Source organism: Papaver somniferum, unplaced genomic scaffold, assembly GCF_003573695.1.
Source record: "Papaver somniferum cultivar HN1 unplaced genomic scaffold, ASM357369v1 unplaced-scaffold_10, whole genome shotgun sequence".
Classification (NCBI taxonomy): domain Eukaryota; kingdom Viridiplantae; phylum Streptophyta; class Magnoliopsida; order Ranunculales; family Papaveraceae; genus Papaver; species Papaver somniferum.
Window position 1 is genome coordinate 17,848,243 of NW_020618825.1, and position 23,995 is coordinate 17,872,237.

Sequence of the window (23,995 nt, forward strand, 5' to 3'; positions counted from 1 at the left end):
TTATTAGATGTTGTTCCACCGAGTACATCTCAATGAAGATGGTAAATTATAACAAGTCTTTCGATTGTTTAACTGAGTTAGTAAATGAAACATAACTTTTTAGATAGAAGTAAATGTGATGCTTAATTTGAAACATATGTAATTTGATTTCAACCGAAAGCGGTACTTTTTATCAATTAGAATTAGAATTATAATAGTAGCAGAAACAAAAGTTACAAGTTTTCTAATGTCGTTTATCATGGCCTTCTTCCCCATGATTTCATTCTACCAGATCCAGAATACTCCCATTTACCGACAAACTTGAGAATTGTCATATATCTCCGTAATTTTGAAAATCAGAACCAAGTGGTTGTAAACCAGAATTTTATACAAACATAAAAGAGGTTGCTTGTGGTGGTGCAATAGTATAATAGCCTCATTCGAGTTCCAGAGCGAGAAGGATGCTGAAATGCTTTAGGGACTGATTGAATTACTTGATGTTGGGAAACATGCACACTTTGGGGTTCTCTGTCTGGTACTTTTGTATCTCTCACTTATGTATTTGCAAGCTCGTACCATGATGAATTGATCCTATAAGTATTTTTGGAATTATCACAACCATCAGGATTTAGAGGTGGACTAAACCCAAACATGGTATCCGTCTGCCATTTATGAACTGCTTGCAAGTGCAAATATTTTATTTTTTGATTTTTCCAACACAAATTGTTAAGCTCTATATTCAATTGATCTTCATTGGCCTCCACATTGTAATATGGATCCATAGATATCGGGATCGTGATTGACTCGCCTTGTGAAGTTATACTTTGCAACTCCCGACATATTTCAGGCATATTTGATGAAGATGATGAAGAACTTTCATCTGTGGTGGGGTAAATCATAAATCATGGTTCTTCTGGAGGCTGTATGCTAGGAATGAAATACCTATCACGACCTATATGTCCTAACACCGGGAAATCAAACCTATGATTGCATTCATGTTGTGAACACCAATTACCAGGTTTGCAAGAGTTTGGTACTGAAAAAGCGGGGATCTAACAACCACATCCAATATTTCACTTAGCAATCTGTATGGACAAACTCAAATATACTTTCTAGAGAATCAACTAGACAGTTAGACTCAATCAATAGAAAAGTATATCAAAGAGTTTATATCTCAATCTCTCGATTTGATCTATACTGAAGCAAATTGAAATCTGCGAGTCTTTATCAAAGAGAGATAACTTGGATGGTACCAAAGATCAATATCCAAGTGTCAATCAATTTAAATCAACAACCAAAAGGTCGGATATTCTAATTGATTGAACAACGCACAACATGTATTATTTCAATTATATAAACAAATATAACGCGGAAAAGATATAACACAGACACCAGAATTTTGTTAACGAGGAAACCGTAAATGCAGAAAAACCCCGGGACCTAGTCCAGATTGAACACACACTGTATTAAGCCGCTATAGACACTAGCCTACTCCAAACTAACTTCGGTCTGGACTGTAGTTGAACCCCAACCAATCTCACACTGATCCAAGGTACATTTATGATCCTACGTCTCTGATCCCAACAGGATGCTACGTACTTGATTCCCTTAGCTGATCTCACCCACAACTAAGAGTTTCTAGGACCCAGAGTCGAAGACTTTAAGAAACAAATTTGTATCACACATAAAAGTCTATGATAATAAATAAATCCGTCTCCCACGAATATACCTATGAGTTTTGTTCCGTCTTTTGATATATTATGGTGAACAGGAACCAATTGATAATCCGGACTTATATTCCCGAAGAACAACCTAGTATTATCAATCACCTCACAGTAGTCTTAATCGACGCAGCGAAAAAATATATTGTGGAATCACAAACGATGAGACGAAGATGTTTGTGATTACTTTTTATCTTTCCTATCGGAGATAGAAATCTCAAGCCAATTATTACAATTGTACTCGTACGATAGAAACAACAATATCAGATCACGCAACTACAATAAAAGTAGTATCGGTCTGGATTCACAATCCCAATGAAGTCTTTAAGTCGTTAACCTGGTTTAGAAGAATAAAGCAAAGGTTAAAGGAGAATCGACTCTAGCTTAGCACAACTAGTATCACATAGAATGTGTGGGGATTAGGTTTCCCTTATATAGGCTTTAAAATCAGGGTTTGCATTCATTGTTAGCTTAGTAATAAAGAATTCAATATTCGCCGTTAGATGAAAACCTGATTAAATTCAAGCTAATATTATCAACCGTTAGATCGTAAACATAGCTTGTTATACACAAATGAAATGCACGTTCCTTGGCTTGTGTACCGTACCCAAACTTGTACATTAGTTGGTTCAAAAATAGTTAACCAAATGGTTAGTCATATGATCACTTTCATATCAACCATGTTCTTCTTCACCATAAATAGTTCAAATGACTCAAATGAACTAGTTAGAGAGTTGTTCAATTGCAAGGAAATCTTATGTAATACACAAGACACAATTGAAGCAAAAACAATTTGATTCACATGAATCGGTTTATGAACTCTATAGCCACAGTTTGCAATTGCATTCCTTAGTTTATAAAGATAAGTTCACTAAAAATCGTTTTTAGACATAACCTACTCAAGTTCGTGGACTGGGTTCGCGGACTTAAGTTCCCGGATGGAGTTCACAAACTCCAGCAGAAATTCTCGGGTTTGAGAACTTCGCCAGTTCGCGGACTTAGCTCACGCACTAATCTGATTCACCTGATCAACAAAGTTCGCAAACTTCGGTTCAAGAAATAAGGACTTATACATATATGTGTTTCCACAACAATGCTTATATCCTCCAAATGGTTATATAATCTAAACTCTCATTGCAATCATTGAAACATTCTCAGAGGACGTTATATAGTTGTTATTCACAAAGTGATTGAAACATAACATGACTTTTGTCACTAGGTAAAGATGAACTTGACTAAAGCGAAAGCTTTACCAACACATATTTAGAGAAATAGATAGGAGAGTTTAACTCGGCTCGAAATACTGAATGTGTATAATCTAAGTCTATATAGCAAAACGACTTTTGTCTCAAGATAGGAGATAAATAGACTTTTGAGTGATAGATAAGTCCAAGTCTCCACATACCTTTTAGTCGATGAAGATCCACCAGTTCCTTGAGTAGTCCTTCATCTTGTATGATGATTGCTATGGAGTTCTTAAGCTCAACTACACTTTCTATCCTAGTCCGAGACCTTAGCTATAGTAGACTAGAAATCAAGACTTATAGTTTTGATCACGAACATTTACAAACATGCTTGAGATAGCAACGCATGCGAGTTCGACCGAGCAATGCTCTAAACTGTTCTTCAGTAATATGCACTTGAGCGTTTAAGTCAAACCTCTCTCATGGAAGTTGTCGCAACCTATCAAAATCTGATGCGAAAACTTGCATCGGTTTTCGGGTCGATCGCAATTGCAAAAGTATGCTGTAACTGAAAAAGTAATCTTTCTCTCAAATAACGAACACCTTTGTTCATTTCCAGGGTGTAAAAAATATCTCTTTAGAGTGAATAATCAAGAATAGTTTGTACCTGGTGATATTCGAACTCAGAAAAATCACTATTAGGATGAACATTTGTGGCTCTTTGTCATTTGTTGATACATTTGAACAAAACCGGAAAGCGCCCCTTTGTTACCAATTTCCTTTTCCCAGTTCTCTTGTAGTACGTGTCCATTTTTGGAACTCTACGAGTATCTTCTTTAGAGTTGGTTTACCAACACGGAAGTAGGTATACCACCAATACTGCAAATTAATATATAATATAGTATTTGGATCATGTTTGTTTTGTTCATATAAATGCTCAATTTAAAAATCATAATTTAGATATTTACCTCTATGGCACCTCAAAAACCAATGAAGTTGGATACACCTATTGATGCTTTATCGAGGCCGTTGTACATTTATACTAGAATTTTAGACCCTCAATCATGATATGGCGCATTATCAAGATCTTGTAACGCTTCACGCCAACCAACGTGAGAAACAATGGTTGAGTTAGGAAAGAACGTGTAACCCAATCACCATAACACAAACACTTTCCTCATATTAAGCTACATTTATTGAGCCTTCCTTGGACCTAAGGAAAAGCTTCAACGCAGAACAATGTATTCCACGCCATTTCAACTCTTTATGATCTTCTCGTACATTTAATTCCACACAACAAGGGAAGAAGCGTCTTCCATTTATCATTAGGCGTCCATTTGTTTTGGTTGAATGATATAGGGGCTCCCACACCAGTTGAAATTCCATAAATAAAATAAAAATCAAGGGGATAATTTTTATGACAAGAGTGATATCATATAATTAATTGTTCTACATTAATCAACGATTTCTTAAAAATAAATTTTAATTAAACAAACTTACCAATTTCATCCATGAAATGGAACGTGCGCGTCGTAGGTCACCACCTTTTTACCAATATTCTTGTAAGCGTGCAATTGTTTTTTTTTTATGATTTACATTACAAAACGGATGCCAGGGATATCTATCCACTCTTTCTCGGACTAGAGGGGGTATACCTAGATAAATAACATTTAAATCTTTCTGGATCGCTCTTGATGCTCCGACACATGACCTGTAATTAATTTTGGAGATGCAACTACACTCGGGGAAGCAAACTCTGCATCATGATTTTGAGTATAATCGATATTTGTGGCAAACGCCGGTATTCTTTCATTTTTTTGTTCTCCTTTTCTCCTTAAACTGGCCCTCATATTCCTTAATTTATACTAAATATTGTAAATTGTTAGAGCAATGCTCGGTCGAACTCGCAAGCGTTGTTATCTCAAGCTTGTTTTTCAAGTTTAGCTAATCAAAACTATAAGTCTTGATTTCTAGTCTACTTACAGCTATGTCTCGGACTAGGATAGAATGTGTAGTTGAGCTTTAGATCACGCCGTTCATCGATTGAAGACGAAGATCTACTGAGGAGAGCTTGGAGGAATTTCATCAACAAAAGGTATGTGGGGACTAAAACTTATATATCACTCAAAATTCTATTCTATTCTATCTCCTATTGCAACTAAGTCGTATAGCTATACAGACTTTACATTATACACATTTGATAAATCGCTTATATATTTCTCGAAATATGTGTTGGAAGCTTTTTTCTTTAGCTATATTCATCATTATTCTTGACGATTTTAGTTTGAAACAATTTATTTGCTAGAAACTAAATAATGAGTCAAAAGATGATCATTTGAAAATTTCCTTGAAACATCTTACATGATTTGTGTGAGACAGTCATTTGATGTAGAATCAGAATGTTTCGTATTGATCATTCGATCACTTGAAAATTACTGATAAGCTAATAGTTTGTGTGAGACAACTATTGTCGTCTTCTAAGGATGTTACAATGATTGAAATGGGAGTTTAGAACAATTAACCATTGTATGGATATAGCACAGTATGCAAACTGTTGTAGCATGATTCAGGTCCGGGAACCAAGTTTACATACCAGTATGCAAACGGTTTTAACTGTCAAAGTCCAGGAATCAAGTATGCATACCAGTATGCGAACGGTTTCACCTGAGTTAGGTATGGTATGAAAATATGCATATACGTTTGCGAACTATCGGACAAGACCAATGTCCAGAACTTAAGTTTGCGTACCCGTTTGCAAACTAAGTTGGTTTATGTTCTAAAATCGGTTAAGTATGATTTCATACTCATGAACAAATACATACATAAATTAAGGAATGCAATCTTTGCAAAACATGGCTTAATATTCATGAATTAATTCTCTTGAATCAATCCGATTTTGTATCAATTGTGTCTCGTATACTTCTATGAGAATATAGATAATTGAACAACTCTATGAGTAACACAATTAGATTCATTTAATTATCATTTGATCTAGAAGTGTTAGATGAATGTGGTTAATAGGAAAGTGTTCATACAGCGAACTTCGGTTAACTATTGTTGAGCCAACTCAATATAAACGTTTAAGTACGGTTTCCCATAAGGAAGGTATATATTTGGTTGTGTATAACAAGCTAAGACCATCTAACGGTGGAGAGATATTTCTTTGGTTTTAAGCAAACTTAGCTTGAATCTTAAATCGGGTTTTCATCCAACGGTGAATATTGATTGCTTTGTTTCAAAGCTATCAAACCTGATTTGAAGACTATATAAGGGAGAACTCTAGCAACTGGGAAACCTAATCCCCACACCTCATGTGTGATACTAGTTGCGTACTAGAGTCGATTCTCCTTTAACCTAGGTTTTTCTTAAAACCATTATAGGTTAACTACTTAAACACTCCATTGGGATTCTAAACCCAGACCCAACTATTTTATTTGTAGTTACGTGTTCTGATCTTACTTGTTATATCGTATTGAGTAATATATTCTCTAAGATTGGCTCGAGATTTATCTCCGATAGGTAAGATATAAAAAGTAATCACAAAGATCTTCGTCTCATTCTTTGTGATTCCACAATAACTTGTTCTACTACTATATAGTAAAGTTAATTATGAGGTGATTGATATTTCTAGGCCGTTATAAGGGAATATAAGACCGGATTATAAATTGTTTCATGCTCACCTTGATTTATCAAAAGACGAAACAAAAACTTCGTAGGTATTTCTGTGGGAGACGTATTTATCTATCAGAATAGACTTTTCTATCGGAGACTGATTTGTTTATTAAGTATTCGATGTTGGTCATAAAAAATCTTAGTTGTGGGTGAGATCATCTAATGAAATCAAGTGCGTAGAGTCCTGTGGACTTCATAGGCGTAAGGAACGTGAATGTACCTTAATCGGTGTGAGACTTGGTTAGGGCTCAACTACATTCCAGTCCGAAGTTAACTTGTAGAAGGCTAGTGTCTGTAGAGGCTTAATACAATGTGATGTTCAAATCTGGACTAGGTCCCGGGGTTTTTATGCATTTTCAGTTTCCTCGTTAACAAAGCTTTTGGTGTCTGTGTTATTTATTTTACGCATTATATTTTGTATATAATTGGTAAATCCGACCTTTGGTTGTTGATTGAAATTGATTGACACTTGAACATTGGTCTTTTGTACCGTTCAAGTTATTTCTCATATCAATCAGGCTCACAGATTTCTACTTGTTCGATTTCATATTATATTGAGAAATTGAGATATAACTCTTGGATGTTTTTTTTTATTGAGTCTGACTGTCTAGTTGATTCTTTTGGAATTATATTGGGGTTAGTCTATATAGATTGCCGAATGAAATATTGGGTGTAGTTGTTAGACCCTGCTTTTTCAATTGGTATCAGAGCAGGCAAACATGTTAAAGACCTCATAAGTCTGTGTTTGTAGAAATCTGACCCTATGGATAGTAAAGTCTCTATAAACGCTTCACCAGGATTAGATCTACTCAACTCCGAGTGTGTTCCATAAACCATCGATGAGGTTGAGTGTTTTGATCCAGAAAGAATCATCAAAAATCTTTGTCAAGAGAAACAACGATTAATAAGGAAAATTGATGGTCTTCATTGTGAAATTTATATCAAAAACTCTGATCTTCGAGAACGTTCTGAAGAGATAGTTAATATCCATAAAAAGTTGGATGAACTTATCCGGATCAATTCTGATATTATTGCAGAAATTGCAAAAAATAAGGATTTGAAGTCTGTCAAATCATCTTCAATGAATTTGAGTAACTCCTTTAATTCTTCCCTGAAAAATTTTCGTCAAGAGATAAACGAGGTTTAGGCTTTGTGAAACCTGATAAGACTCAGAACTTCTCAAATGAGTTTAAAGATGTTGGTACATGTATGTTTTGTGGTTCTCGTGATCATTTTCAACATACATGTACATCTTTCAAGAAAAGTTTAAAGGTTTCTAGTGATCTTTACAAGAAAGCCGAACAACTGTTTACTTCTCTAAAGAGGTGTACAAATCTAACAAGGAAACCGAAACGGGATAGTATTGTTAGTATGGGATCTTTTGCTCTAAAATCAGTATCACCCTTTCAATGGTTCCTTGATAGTGGATGTAGCCGACATATGATTGGTCCAGTAACATTCGTGGTTTGTGAATTCAAGCGATTTTGAAGGAGGTCCAGTAACATTCGGAGATGGGAGTTGTTGCTACATAAGCAAGAAGGGGACGATCAAACTACCTGGCGTTCCTGAAATCCATGATGTAGTATACACAAAAGGTATGACTGCTAATCTCCTTTCTGTTAGTCAAATTTGTGACAAAGGCCATAAAGTTTTCTTTAATGCGAATGGATGTGACATTGTAGACAAGACTGGAAAAGTAATTTTTCAGGGAACTCGTGGTAAAAATAAATGTTATCTCTTAGATACTCAGTTTAGTAATTCTTGCAATTTGACTAAGGTGAAATTACACATCTTTGGAATGAACTTTTTGGTCACATCAATTATCGCCTCCTAACTAAGCTCATCAATAAAGAATTTTCTAGAGGTGTTCCCAAAATCAATGCTAAGATTGATGGTGTCTGTGGTGCCTGCCAAAAGGGTAAAAAAACGAAAGTTCCACATAAATCATCTCGAGATATTCTCACTAAGGCTCCACTTGATTTAGTTCATATGTATCTCTTCGGTCATATACAACAACCTACTGTTGCTGGGAAGAAGTATGTTTTAGTTATGGTAGATGATTACACCAGATTCACTTGGATAACATTCTTAGATCATAAGAATGAAACCCTTGATGAATTCAAGATTATTGTTAATAGAATCCAGAACGAACAAGGTCGCAAGCTAAAGAAAATTAAAAGCGACGGTGGAACTGAATTCAAGGACACTAAGGTGTTTGAATTTTGTGACAACTTGGGAATTATTCAACAATACTCACCACCCATTAATCCACAAGAGAATGGAGTTGCAGAAAGGAAGAATAGGAACATTCAAGAAATGCCAAAGGTAATGTTCCATAACAAAAACTTACCGATAAAGTTTTTGGGAGAAGCTGTTTTTACAGCATGCTACTTGGTCAACCGTGTCTATCTACGGTCAAAGACCCTAAATACTCCTTATGAGTTGTGGTACGGTAAGAAGCCCAACTTACATTTGAAAAAGCGGGGGGTCTAAAAACCACACCCAATATTTCGTTTATGCAATCTGTACGGACTAACTCCAATATATTTCTAAGAGAATCAACTATACATTCAGACTCAATCAAGGAAAATACATCCAAGAGTTATATCTCAATTTCTCAAATCAATCTGCAATTTATGTTTTCATAATTCATAAACTAACATGTACAAATTTTTATGAAAACAGATAAGTAACAATTACTTATCAAACACAACTTTTGGTTGGCAGCCTAGCAACAAGCTGAGCCCCAACCCCTCTCTGAATAGCAACTCCTAATCTATGAAAAATGAAACTACGAAAACCACTACTAGTATCATTATTAACTAGACAATACTTCAAACGCTTGAAGAAACACAAAGTCTCATCACCGAGCTCCCTTAAAGTAGAGAATGACAATACACCTAAACCAAAACCCAAAGCAGTACACTTGTCCAAATATTTAGTGCGCTTTATTGAAACCGCATTAGAGATAGCCTGGGACGAATGAACGAACACCATCGCCAGTGAAGGGAGAAACACCAGTGACATCCATACAAACATCCTGACCATTTTCCCAATAGAGAACAAGAATATTCACAGGCCTCAAGTCTTTGTCATCCTCTGACTGAATATCAAGAGATACTTCCTTACGCGCAGGTACACCAGCCTTGTAACAAATGTCAAATACAGCGTCACGAACAACATCATGACGAAACTTTCTCCCAACATCTTTAGCGCGGTGAAGCGCATGGTCTCCGAAGATGTCAACAGATCGGTTGCAACTTGAGCATAAGCCATTCTCAACAAACAAAGGGATACTAAGTCTATAACAGAGCACAACCCGGAACTGTCTAGGTACAATACACTGATTGAGCCAACTAATAGGTACCGCTAATAAATAATCCTGAGCATGCTTGACACGGTTACACTTCCATAAAATGGAGTCTCTTGCAGACATGTGAAATTGGTCTGGTATTCCCTTCTTGACTGCATCAAAATAAGTGACTGCCAGGGAGTGCATGGAAGGGGAGGAAATATCATCGACACAATATGAAGAAGGTAATCCACATACGTGGATAAAGTTTTGAAGAGCCAACTGAAAGGCAGAACCCTTGTTTGCTGAGAATAAATTACCCAGAATAATCTTCTGCACTGAAGCAGCCTGACTCTGAGAAGCAAGGTAACAATAGGCACGAGTGTCATCCAAAGTGTAAATGCCAAGGCCACCCTCCTTGATGGGAAAGGTGGATAATCTCTATTGCAGAGGACCAAAACCAGCACCATCTACAGTGATGAGTAATCGTAAATAATTAAGTAAATGGTCATCAAAGAGATCCGTGGCTTGTTGCAAGGCAGCTGGGTTGGTAATACGCATTACAAAGTATAGTCGAGATACACCAGTGAAATTATGAAGTAATAACATCTCACTTTGTGGGTCCTTGAGTTTTTTGATCCCTGCCATTAGTTGAACCGTTTTATTCACCCTGGTCAACATCATGTCGCTAATAAAGGTCAAGTATAAACTCACCAGACCACCCAAAAGTTTAACCCCATTGGAGGGTCTACCAATATCAGGGGGAAAACACCATTAGCCGTGATTCTGGGATCAATAGAAGGCCATAAAACTTCTGTCTTCTTCACATTAAGATGCAACCCCCTACTTGGACCTTCAGTTTCTATTATGTTCAAATCCTTTGCCACCTCCAAAGTGTCACCAATAATAGTTCCATCATCAAGGTACCAAGCATGTAAATCAAGTGTCCATTGAGAAGCAATGGACTTCACCAGAGGGTGAAGTGTCAATGCAAACAACAAGGGACCAAGGGGGTCCCCTTTTTGAACTCTGAGTGCAGACGAAATAATATATTGATCATAATAGAGCTTAGAAGGACGCAAGTAACAAAATTCTACCCAGCGAGAAATACCTGCACAATGAATGCGAACTTCCTTGATAAGCTGAGTTCTGCTCACCATGTTAAAGGCATTAGAAAAGTCAATAAGCATCATTGAAATTTTATCAGATTTCCCTTTCATCTCCAATCAGAAGTTAACAGCCTGAGAATCCCTTCCCTCCAGCAGGCACACCAACACCAAATTGGTAGTCGCCTAAGCAAGAAGCCATGTCCTTTCCGACAGAGAAAGCAACAAATTTTGAGACCAACCTACGCCAAACCGTTCCTACTGCAATAGGCCGAATACCACCCCCAGGTTTAAGCAAAGGAGTTAAGGGCGCACTGGCGATGAACTCGCCTAAGATTCCTGGGCATCTACCGGCTATCCAAAGGTTAACAACCCCTATAATCGAAGCGAGCAAATTATCTGCCATCGCAGCAGCAACACCACTCATAACATCAACCAGATGATGAGCACGGAGATCATTGCGACCACAAGACGTACCCTTTGGGAAAAATTTTATAGCTCCCAAAACAACACGAGAATCCACCGTGATAGGATCGGATGGGACAACATCAGTGGGAATGGAAGGTGGAGGAGACAGTGGGTGTTTATCTTGCAAGTCTAGATAGGTTTTCTCGCTGCGAGGAGCCACTATAGAAGAGGAGAGCACGCGAATAGCAGTAGAAAAATGGCCACGCTCCAACTTCCTCCGGCAGACCATCAAGTTGGCAGCTCTTTGTTTTTTCAATTCAGTCTTCAAATCCGTCTTCTTAGAACCAAAATGAACAGGATGTTGAAGCAGCTTATTAACCAGGGCATAACATCTACCAGTATCCTTCCAGACTGTCAGTGCATGGTTGATGGAAGAAACCTGCAGTCTCTTCGTATTTCCAGATTTTGCCTCGGCAGAGCTTCGTGGACGGAAAAGAGTCAAGGTGAAAATTGGAAGGAGTAATAGCTGCAACCACATATAGACGTTACCTGGACTGGCGATGATTCTGTCAAGACAGGACTTAAGTTCCCTCGAAAACGCAAGTCTGCACTTTTGGGGGATGCAAGTGACGGTTGTAAACTACCTTTGCAAAACTGTATTGAGTAAGTATGTGGAAAGAACAGCGACCTCGCAACTGCCTTGTTGAGAGCAACCTACATTAGGGCCGAGTAAGACCAAAGGCTCCGCAACCTCAGTTGATGAACCACAGTAATCTACACCTTCAGCAGGTTTATCAAGGCCATGGAGAAGAAAATCAGCGTCACCAGCATCATTGAGAGGTCCTGCGACCACCTCTCCATGCACAACCCCCTATATGCCTTTGCACGACATCTTCCAGGCGTACAGCTGCATATACCTACAACGCAGCCACATTCGAAGACCGTTTAAAATTTTCTCCCGTGCAAGATAAACAGTAAGGTCCTTGGAGATCAATTCTCTGCAGAAAGATTTGCTTTCTTCGGATGTTAAATGCCTATCAAGTAAATGCTTTACAAAAGATCCTTTGACATAACCTCTTCCATTCACACCATCACCGCATCCATGGAAGGACTTGAAGGCGCAGTGATAAGAATTATCCCCTGATGTGCTTGTGACCGTTGAAGAAGCAGCAGCCTTAGCAGAAGGAAATACAAGTGTTCGTGAGGGTCGAGGTGCTCTGGGCATGGCAGCAACAAGGAAAGGAAGAAAAACCCTAAAAGAAAAGAAAAAAGAAAAGAGCTAAAACTCTAGACCAAAAAAGAAGCCAAATCTCAAAAGAAAGAAGTGGAAAAGGAAAAAGCGAAAAAAAGGCAGGAAAGTCGTGGACGACAAATCAAAAGAATACTATTTGGTAGAATTATCCAATCCTTTCGTATGGCAGAGCGATAACTAAAGATTTTCCAAGATGATATTTTAGATTAATGAGGATAAATTTGCATTAGTCGGCCGATAAACAAGTCAGGCATGCTAAACCGCTAGAGCTTTTAAAGTTTCTAAATTTTGGAATCATGTACCTTTCAAATTCATATATATAGTTGTTTAATCTTTTTAGCTATTAATGAACGGTTTTCTTTGGTATGAGAAAAAATAAAAATAAAATAAAAAATAATAACAACATTCGATCAGAAATATAGAAATCATCAAAAACTTAATTATTTGTAGTAGTTAAATAATCAGCGGTTCTACACGGACCTCCAATTTGAACAAGGCAAAAACAATGCAGAAAAACAAGGGATCCCATTTTTGGGGTTTCTTTGTTCCCACAAGGTTCTTGCTTAGTCTATATGAATGGTCCATGAAGACTTAATTATCAAAAATAAAAAACAATAACAACATTCGATAATAAAATATAGAAATCATCAAAAACTTAATTATCTGTAGTAGTTAAATAATCAGCGGGTCTACCTGGACCTCCAATTTGAACAAGGAAAAAACAGTGCAGACACATGAAAAATGGACCCATCCCGAAAGAAAAACAAGGGATCTCATTTTTGGGGTTTATTTATGTAGAAATTGACGTTTAGTCCTAAAGTAGTTGGGATTTAGACAGGCTAGTCCTGCCCTTCCAAGCCTAGTACTGGTTAGTCCTTATTTACCGAATGATGAACGGGTTAGTCCAAATCTTGACGATTCACTCCAAACTGAATTATACTGATGACTAAATTAACCCTTCTATATAATCTACTTTTCCTGTATCGATGCCTCTTCTCTCTCCTTCTTCCAGTCAATTTTCTCTTCCCACGATCTACTTTCTTATCCGCCGAAAAAATTACTCCCAGTCGTTTCGATCGTCAAAACTAGGATTTTCTAATTAATTCAGTCTTTTCAAAGGCGATGAAGAGCAAATCGTCATCATCATGTGAGGAAATAAGAGTTGATGTGTGTAACGAAGATGATGCACAAATTAGATTCTTTCTGAATCAAATATGAAGGAATTCCAAAATCCTTTTAAGAATTCCATGCAAAAGTAATCCAAGGAAGCTACTAATAAAGCTACCTTCCCAGTATATAAGCATACAGTTCTTAATTGTTGTAAGTATTTGTGTTTTACCGATTAGTTGAATCACTAAATTTAGTTATGGGATTTCTATTAGTTTCTTTAAATTAGGGTTAGTTATTATCATATAAACTAATTCAATTTTGTGTGAGAAAATTCTTAGTATATCTTTAGATGATTTTTTCTTTGGTTCTGTAGACTTTTAAAAGGCATGTGCAGCATTAAGTTCTAATTTTTTGTAGTTTTTTTTTTGTATTCATTAGAATGGAGAAGAAGAAAGTTGTGGTACCAGAGGAAAATGCGACTCAAAAACAATTAAGTATATGCGGGAACCGATTCAAGGTCATAACTAGACAATTTAAGTGTGTTTCAAATGAATTAAATTATTATGATATCTAGGTCACATGAATATTGTGATTTAATCACATAAAGGAGTATGTGATTTTCTGTCGCGACTCCACATTTAACTGGTTTTGGTTTAAACCTTTTTGTTTGGGATACTGAACCGTTCATAGGGTCATTATTATTGTCAATCTTGAAGAAAGTAAAATGAATGAGGTTGGTTTATGCAGCACTGGTTTCTTCTAATGAGATTTCCTATATATAATGCTTTTATACCATATGAGTGTCAATTGAAACTATTTATTGATTCCTTCTAATTCGCTGGTGTTGAGAAATGTATTTAACCAAGCCAACTTGATGATTGAATCACTAAAAAAGATAGTAATAATGGTAGGATCGATCTTTTAGACTCCCATTAGTTAGTTTAGACTCGCATTATGAGAAAGATTCCATTAGACTCCCGTTAGTTAGTTTAGATTATCTTGATTCCAAATCATGGAGCACTTGCAAAAAAAAAATACTTGTGAAATACAATTTTGAAACTATCTGAGTAGTTAATCGCAGTATTGCAAAGTTCAAATAGTACAGCAAGCGGAACAAAAGTAATTCAAATGTGTGTATAATTGCACATATGTTGATTTAAATGTATACATAATTGTACACATGTGGATTTTTAGTGTGTACATAGTTGTACACCTGTTTATTGGTAATGTTTACGTGGTTGTACACACTAATAACTTTTGATTTTCTTGTTTTGTTTTTTTAGCTCTTTTAGAGATATTTTTCTATATCATTATATTTTGATTTTACATGTAGCAATTATGATAACAGTAGTGATGGAATTATTAATGTGTACATATTTAGATATATAATATGGTGTACATAGTTGTGCACATGTTATTGTTTTTGAAGTTTGGCATATCTTTGCAATTTAGTATTTATATGTTTTTCTTCGAACCAACTAATTGACGGCTAATTTTTTATTTTTGAGGTTGAATAACATGAGGATCATATCTAAGAGACTCATAGAAGATGAAGAAAATTTCAACAATGGACTCACTTCCACTTTTAACTTTTGTTCCACATCTAGGACTTTTTTTCCATGTCTATAACAAATTATTTTTTTATGGATATCTTTTTAGGAGATTTTTCGGCATCATTAGCATAGGTTTTTTGGCATCATTAATAAAACAAATTCAGGATATCTTTTCAGTAGTTGAAGCTATGGAAAGTCACCGGTAGTATAAAAGCTATTTTGAATGGTCGGTGTGCAAAATATATTTTATGCTCACTGCTATTTTTCCCATTACCCTTGTTTATCTATTTTATTTGTCTTTTGTTTTCTTTCATTCCATCTTGTCTTGTCATGATTTCTTACATTTTTTTCAATAGGTAACAATATCGGCAGTAGCAAAACGAGTTGCATCTCACAATAGTAAAGTTGGCAAGGTAAATTCTTCACATGTAGCCTCTCTAACCATTTACTCATTTCCTTGTAAAATCTGTGAAGATAATCTGGTAGAATTCTTATGTGCGTTTCTTTTATTCTTCCGATTGTAAGAGGTGTACTTATTTGTGCACCAGTTGTACGCAGTGTAATTTTTACCACACCAGTTCTAGGCAATGTACTTTTTAGTATACCAGTTTTCGAAACAGTTAAACTTTTTGTAACAGTCTTAGTCGTAGCCTTTTCGCTTCAGGTTTTTATTGAAACCTTAATGGGTTAATTAAGTTTTCTCCAGAGAGGCATTTTAATATTGAATACTTAATATGTACATAATTGTACACATTGTTGATTCCTAATGTGTACATAGTTTGTACACCTTGTTGATCATTAATGTGCACATGTTGATTATTTAATGAGTGGTTTTTAACAACCATGACTAAACGAATTTTGAAGAGGCCCGTTCTAGAATAAGATAATGACATCGTAATTTGAATTGGATTTTTGGGTTAGTATGCATAGATTAATAGTAAGATGCAATCCATGTTTGGGTCACTTTTACTATACTCCTTGTTATGATTTTTTGATGCTTAACTTTGTGGAGGTCTTCTTTATAAACAGAATGATTGATGTTAGATGACCGTTAATTCATCAGCTCTAGTGTTCTTATCTTAGTTTCCATCCCGGCTGGCTAGCAGAAGTTTGATGAATTTAATAGAGTGCAAATTTCTGCTGAAGTTTTCCTTGATAGATCTTTAAAGATGATGTGATCCTGGTATATTCATTTTTGGGTTTTGATTTAGGGAATATGAAGAACGACACGGTAACAAAAATATTGTCAATCCAGCCATTCGGAGATTGCATAGCTACACCATCAGTTTAGCATCCTCATATCGCAGAGCCACATGATTATCATCTTGAGATTGCAATGTTACATGACCAGTTTGACAGTTCTCGATCATCAAACCATTCTATCGAGTTACTGAGGTTTGATTCTAGAGTATTATATTTACCTTACATTATCAATTGGTTCAATTATATTAGAAGAGATTTGCTCGTATTCATAATCTTTTTGGAGTTATGGGTCGAAGGACTAGTTAGTAATGGTTTTGTAATACATTAAATTGCATTCTAATGAATTGGTTGGATAATGCATTCGTCGTGTTTGAAACTGCAGGTCACTTTTATTGAAATACAATTAGTATGTAGTTGTAATGAAACTAGTTCAGCACGAGGGGGCGCACAACAAGTTGTATATGGTGTACAAACGGGTGCGTCTTGTCTTGTCATAAGATTTTCTGGATTTTTGTAAACGTGTGTATGTTTGTATACAAGTGGAAATTAAGATTTTTAAAAAATGAGAATTATATAGTCATATGGGTACTCTTTTTGTAGCTCCCGGAAAGAGCTTTATGAATATATAAGGTTTGCGAATTTTGGACAAACGGTTCGAAAGATAAATTGTTTTTAATTTTTTATTTTATATTATTTAAAATTATTGACATCATCATGAGTTATTTTGGATTAAACCGTAAATATTTGAACTAAATTGTAAATTAGAAAAATTATATGTGTATTTTCCATATTTAAATAACTTTTGGACTAAGTTGTACCTAATTAACTAGACATGGACTAATCCATACATTTTCACGCGTTTTTGGATTATACCGTTTTTTCCCTTTCTTTGTGCCCACACGGTTCTTGCTTAGTCTATATGAATGGTCCATGAAGAATTTTTGCTAAATAATTCGATCTCAAATTGACCAGCAGCTAATCAAAAATTAGAGATGTGAATTTTAAACTTCAAGAAGAAGAAGAAGAGTCTGACTTATTAAAGTAAGACCAGCCCAAAATAACAATTGGATCTGTGGCGCAATGGTAGCGCATCTGACTCCAGATCAGAAGGTTGCGTGTTCGATTCACGTCAGGTTCATACTTGTTTTTTTTTTCAAAGGTTCTATTTTCCCTTCATTCACATAAGATCAGATTTCTCTAGGTCCAGCAGGTTTAGCACTAAGTTATAACTTTAAATTAGTGGAGAAATCCTTTTAAATAAACTAAATACACACATTAAACCTTTAATGATTGTGTTTACTCTAGAGATATCGATCCTGGTGCGCAGTTCACGGAGTACTCATTTTCTTCCATGGAGTTTCTTTTGTACAGTTTTCTTCTACTCCTTCCTCTTTTTCCTCTATATTTTCTCATTAAATTCAAAAGCAGCAGAAATGATGGTTTACTTCCTCCTCCTGGTCCTGCCAAGCTTCCAATCATAGGCAACTTGCATCAACTCGGAAAACGACCGCCTCATCAAGAGCTACGGCGCCTATCTCAGAAATACGGGCCTGTCATGCTCCTGCAGCTAGGCAGTATACCTACACTTGTAATATCATCTGCTGAAGCTGCAAAACAAGTACTGAAAACACATGATCTTGATTTTTGCACCAGACCTCCTTTGGCTGGAATGAAACGCCTTTCGTATAATTACTTGGATGTTATTTTTGCACCTTATGGAGAATACTGGAGAGAGATTCGGAAAATATGTGTGCTTGAACTTCTAAGTGCCAAAAGAGTGCAATCTTTTAAGGTGATCAGGGAAGAAGAAATTGCATCCGTAATCTATTCTATTTCGGCCTCGGCGCCATCTGCTTCTGTTGATGTTTTTGAAATGTTTGCTAGGTTCACAAATAGAACTCTTTGTAGAGTTGCTTTTGGTGGCATGAAATTTGATGATGGTAAACTTAAAGAAACTCTCGACGAAATCACAAGTCTAATGAGTGGTTTCTCGGCGTCTGACATTTTTCCTAGAGTAGGTTGGATTATTGATAGGCTCACCGGAATGCATGGGAGACTTGAAAAATGCTGTCATGATTTGGATAAATATTTTCAAGATATTGTGGATGAACATCTCAACCGGCAGGAGAGATTGAAGTCATCAGAACATGAGTATGACCTCATAGACGTTCTGTTGAAACTAGAGAAGGATCTAACGAGTCCAATCCGTATCATTAACGACCATATCAAAGCGATCCTTATGGTAAACTTTTCTTATGCATCTATTGAAATCGTTGCAATTGATTTTTGTTGTTATGAAATTAATATGACTCTTGTCGATACAAATCAGAATGTGTTTCTTGCTGGAGTAGACGCATCAGCTGTAACCATGAATTGGGCAATGGCAGAACTAATAAAAAATCCCGCAGCAATGAAAAAAGTGCAAGGCGAAGTTCGAAGTTACAACGTAGGAAGAAACACTGACAAGGTAGAGGAGAAAGACCTTGATCATTTGCAATATCTTAAAATGGTGGTTAGAGAAACTTTAAGACTACACTCTCCGCTTCCAATGTTGCTTCCCAGAGAAAGCATGAACAACTGCAAGATCGATGGATACGATATAAAGCCAAAGACAAGAGTGCTAGTAAACGCATGGGCAATCGGGAGAAATCCGGCTTATTGGTATAAACCAGATGAGTTCAACCCTGAGAGGTTCATAGATAAGTACTCCAATAGTACTGATTATGGAGGACAACAAGATTTTGAGTACTTACCTTTTGGAGGTGGTCGAAGAGGCTGTCCTGGGATAAATATGGGACTGGTAACAACTGAACTCGCGCTGGCGAATATGCTATACTGTTTTGATTGGGCATTACCAGCAGGGATGAAGATCGAAGATGTAAGTATGGATGAATCATCTGGTATGGTTGTCCATAAGAAAGACCATCTTCAACTTGTACCAATCAAAAAGAAAAATCTCTAATTCTCTGGTGTGTATTGGGCTTCCAAGACTAAAGATTCAACCACTATTTTGGGGAAGGCCTCATAAAATTTTGTAAGGTTGTATGAGACATTGGAAATTCAATCACCAATGGTTTTTTTTTATAAGTAAATTTATAACTTACGTTTAGCCTATATATAATGGTTTTTTTTTTTTTTTTTTTTTGGGCTTTTGCATATATTCAACCCAAACTACTGACCTCTAAAATGAGAGTCACTAACCTCATGAACTGGGATAGTATAATAAGGTTGTGCAAAATTTTATTTAACCTCAATGGTACATACTAATGATATTACATTTGAAATATATGGAGAAAATTCTTATTAGAGAATATGACTAATTTCTGTTACAAACATTAAAATTCCTTACAAAAAGCAAAAAAAAAAAAAGAAAAAGTGTTACAAACCAACACAAAATGTACTCAACAGTAACCATGATCAAACAGACATTAATGTCTGCAAAAAGAAGAAACGACGCCGCATACGCGAACAAAAGTCTCTTCAAACAAGTGTAGTGTAGTAGTAAGTTTCCAATGATTCGTATGCAGTGCTAATCATATGTTCCAACAGGTTAATTCCTCCATATATTTACTTAATTACGAATAATCACGCAATAATATAACCAAACGATAAATGGATCGATGTAGAATTTATATTTCCAGAACGATAACTGCAATACAGAAAAAGAAAAAAAAAAGTTAGATCGATAAATTTACGCATAATGGTAGTGTAATTAATGGTATCTTAAATTAAGAAAATAAATTTGTTTAGCAAACTTACATTCGGAATCAGTTTTATCCCATTTTGATGATCCATGGCTTTCTGTTTCTGCAAATTCAGATTCCAACTCCATCTGAATATTTGCTGAAATATGTCTACTATTATTATTCTCGAGATATTTCTTGTTGGATGTTGCAGCATTGGAGCCTTTTTGGTGGATCTCTTTGTTTAGAATTGCCCTTAGAAGCTGCACATAAGACTGCATATAAATATCCGGTTTATCTACAACATAATTTACTGATAATTTTTTTTTTAGAAAATAAAACTCCAGAGATACATGCTCATGCATGCATGCATTTAACCAGGCTACATAAAAAATGGTGCATATATTTACCTTTTCCATTCTGGACTCTGGAAGTTGCATTTGACCGCGTAAGCTAGGAGCAACGGGTGCGAAACCACTCGAGCAAACAAACATCTTCTTAAGAAGAAAAGAGATGGATTTTTTCTTGATCGCGCCATTGTTGTTACCATCAAAACAAACATCTTTAGGTTTACTACCTAATACTACACTAATACTTCTTCGTAGATCAGCGATAACATCTTTATTGTCATCGGCAACGGAAAGCTCATTACAAATGGTTCTATCGACTTCCAAGCTTGACGGGCAATTCAGAAATTTATCCAACGGGAGAGTACTAATCCCGTTTCTCCGTTGGCTTTCTGTTTGTTCGACCGGTTTACGTGATAATAATTTTGTTAATTCTTTTTGTAATTTTCCAACTTCTTCTGGTGTGAAATCTAATTGATCTTCTTCTACTGAAGAGGATGTAATTTCTTGTTCTTGTACATCTTCCTGAGCATCATGGACCATAATCTCGTTGTCGCGTTTTAGTGAATCTTTCGTTCCGAATGTGCCGATTGCTAGTAGTGCATTAGGCCAATCACTGAATTCTTCATGCAAATTTTGACCTACAAAAGTATTCATCTAAATTAGAAACACAAAAAATAAAACAAAATAAAAATAAAATAAAATTGAATTTTCGAGGTTTTAATTGGGCCACCATTTAATATGGGCTGGATATATTTAGCAATGTCCGATGAAAGACTTGAAAGGCCTCTTCTTGGAAAATGAAGAAACTTTTTTCTTTGTATGCATCAAGTAAGGGAAGTAGGTCAATTTTAGTATAAATTTAGGATCCATAAAAAGCAAAAAGATTTTATAAGTGAAAAAAAAAATTCATCCCACAAAGTCAAATTAACCTTAAATTTATTTTTATTTTTAAAGCAACCTTAAATTTATTGAAAACATACCTTAAATTTATTGAAAACATAAATAGAAAAAAGAATGATTTTTATTAAAAATCTAAAAAACTAAATAACTAGTTAGACAAAAATTATACTAATTTACGCCAGTAATACCGAAAGAATGTCGCTAGGAACAGATTTGATAACTGTCTCCGGCTCGAATAGTCAGTAAGTACTTGTTCTTATCCATGTTTCATAAAAATAAAAAATTATATCGATCATGATATTAACTATTGAAATAATATTTAGACAATTTCGGATGAGTTAAAACAGTTTTTTAAGCAATGAATGAAATTTATGTTTATGTAAGTAATTTTTAAGCAATGAATGAAAAATTATGTTTATGCAAGTAATTAAAGTATCTAAGAATTAGTTGAAAGTGCTTACTCTTGGTAGAAACCACATTGGTTGGTTTCTTAGTAGCAATAGTTTGTTTTCCATTGAGCTTACTTTGCATCCAACCAAAGATCTATTATATTTACACAAAATGTAACACCAAATCAGAAAATGTTTAAGCAAATATCATGATATCAGATTCATTACCAAATCAATAAAAATAAAGAACCGTTCATCATTGAAACTTCACATACTTTCTCAATTCTCACTCAAAAAACTTAGTAAATTGACTTACCTTCATCTTAGTAGATTGATGTATGATGAAAAATCTTTAATTAAAAGGAATGAATGCAGAGAGAGTTGAGGTATTCTGAGTGATATTAATGGAAGTAGTAAGGGTGGACCGAAGAGGAATTAAAACACACTCTTTCAAAAATATTGTTACAAAGAAAGAGATATGTAAAATTTATGATGATGATGATGATCAAATTGGGTTTGTAATGGAGGTATGGAGGAGAGGACCCTAAAACTATGAAACCTTGTATAAACAACTATGAAACTTGAATATATATATAGTACGAGACCACTAGTTGCTACTAGTAGCTAGGAAGTACCTTTAAGCTTTGGGAAATCCTATCGCCAATAGATTAAAGAGTGAGAAAGGGAGTATTGTAAAATTTGTTCAAGTACCAAGAAACTATATGCCAATCTTTTCTTCTTTTGTTCACTAAATTTAAGAAGTACGTTATCTTTTTAAATAAAATGATGGGAATTTTTACTTTTATTATGGCCTGATAATATTGTTTGGTTAAGCTGGCTCATCTTTGGAACCTACCCGACCTGTCCACAGGATCCATATGTTATCATACTTACATGTTACGATGCTTATAGAAATTTAATACGGTACCAGAGCAGATCACATTTAACAGAACACGACACGATGACACACATTAGTCGAGTCATTATAATATGAGAACAAGTAATGCCAGTAGTTTGTTAATGTGTACTATGTTTATGTCTCTTCAGTTCAATCGTCTGGTGAGTTTTGATCACATAATGAGTTGTTACTCATTTCCGCTGAATATATTAATAACTAGTGTATGTAATTCTATTGTAACCAGTTCGAATTTGGCCAAGTGATTTGAACTCACTTCACACACCGAGGTTGAAGGTTCCATATTCCCTTAGGGATTAACCAGGTGCTCTAAGAAAAACTTGGATACTTCCTAACTATTTTATTATTGATTTTTAGCATGAAATCGAGCACACAAACATTCCATTTAATTAGGATTGATTGTGATTTACGACCGATTTATAGGATTAATGGTACAAAATTTTGCAACTTGTTTAACTTCCCATAAAAGTTACTAGAGCGTCACAAACGGTGGCATCGGTACTTCACTAATTAAACTCCTAAAGTTACTTTGAAATTGTAACGTACTATGAACCAAATGTGAACCTCCTACATTGCATGTTATTTTTAGATCCTATAACTTGCACTACTGCCTAACTCCTCGAGGATTGTATGCATGTCAACATTTGCGGCCTTAACTGTTCTTTTCAAACGAAGTTGGAGAGGGTTAGAGCGAGCTTGCAAATGTGATCCACTTTGAAATTTCTTGTATCAAGCAAAATCCTGCTTAACTTAGATTCTTCTTTATGAACGTACAATATTTTTGGAACCCGGCGAGATATGTCTTGCGATGATATCTTCCAAAAAGATGCAGGGCGCAAAGACGAATGCAAATTACAATGGACACATTTCTAACTTACACATGTATCCAAACATTTCCGTTCAGTGTAGGCATCCGTATGAACTGTGATCGATATTTTGTTTACTTTCGGTCGATCATCATCGATATCGGGTTTTTTCAGGATGTTAACTTTTCATTTTTCTTAATGATTCTGTAATTTGTTAATCCTTGTGTCTATTTTGAAACTTCCCCAATTATTACGAACGCACTATGTACAAAAGATTGCGAGTAACAAGGAAGTTGAGGGATGTTGCGGGACAGACCCTGAATCAAAGTATGGGCAAAGTACTAGGCACAACCCACCATCCCATGGGACTGTCTCTTACTTACCGGACCATCTCATGGAATTTTCATAACATTTTCTCACCACCTCCTTTCTTTCTTCCTCTCTTCTCACTGTCTTAGGGTAGGCATTAGT

At 35.6% G+C, this 23,995-nt stretch overlaps 2 protein-coding genes and 1 non-coding gene across 3 annotated transcripts; 2 read left to right on the plus strand and 1 right to left on the minus strand.

The window, feature by feature from the left end:
* The first annotated feature begins 17,546 nt into the window (after positions 1-17,546).
* TRNAW-CCA lies at positions 17,547-17,618 on the plus strand. Its single transcript has one exon. It is a non-coding gene; the product is annotated as a tRNA-Trp (tRNA).
* A 213-nt stretch (positions 17,619-17,831) lies between these two features.
* Positions 17,832-19,470, plus strand: LOC113326560 (cytochrome P450 71B10-like). The gene is made up of 2 exons (XM_026574259.1): positions 17,832-18,722; positions 18,810-19,470. Exons 1-2 carry the CDS (start codon positions 17,832-17,834, stop codon positions 19,440-19,442), a joined length of 1,524 nt encoding a protein of 507 aa, XP_026430044.1. The 3' UTR covers positions 19,443-19,470.
* Positions 19,471-19,787: 317 nt separating this feature from the next.
* Positions 19,788-22,347, minus strand: LOC113326009. The gene is made up of 5 exons (XM_026573824.1): positions 22,119-22,347; positions 21,875-21,956; positions 20,574-21,151; positions 20,240-20,426; positions 19,788-20,129 (listed from the first exon to the last, which is right to left on the minus strand). Exons 1-5 carry the CDS (start codon positions 22,122-22,124, stop codon positions 20,110-20,112), a joined length of 873 nt encoding a protein of 290 aa, XP_026429609.1. The 5' UTR covers positions 22,125-22,347; the 3' UTR covers positions 19,788-20,109.
* Between the last annotated feature and the right edge of the window lie 1,648 nt (positions 22,348-23,995).

Excerpts from the sequence above, each read along its gene's own strand:
- LOC113326560 (XM_026574259.1), top strand. The coding sequence starts at position 17,832 with ATGGAGTTTCTTTTGTACAGTTTTCTTCTACTCCTTCCTCTTTTTCCT. Across the intron at positions 18,723-18,809 it reads ATATCAAAGCGATCCTTATG|AATGTGTTTCTTGCTGGAGT; the intron begins GTAAACTTTTCT and ends GATACAAATCAG.
- LOC113326009 (XM_026573824.1), bottom strand. Across the intron at positions 20,427-20,573 it reads CAGAGTCCAGAATGGAAAAG|CTTCTAAGGGCAATTCTAAA; the intron begins GTAAATATATGC and ends TCTTATGTGCAG. Across the intron at positions 20,130-20,239 it reads GGATAAAACTGATTCCGAAT|TTATCGTTCTGGAAATATAA; the intron begins GTAAGTTTGCTA and ends TCTGTATTGCAG.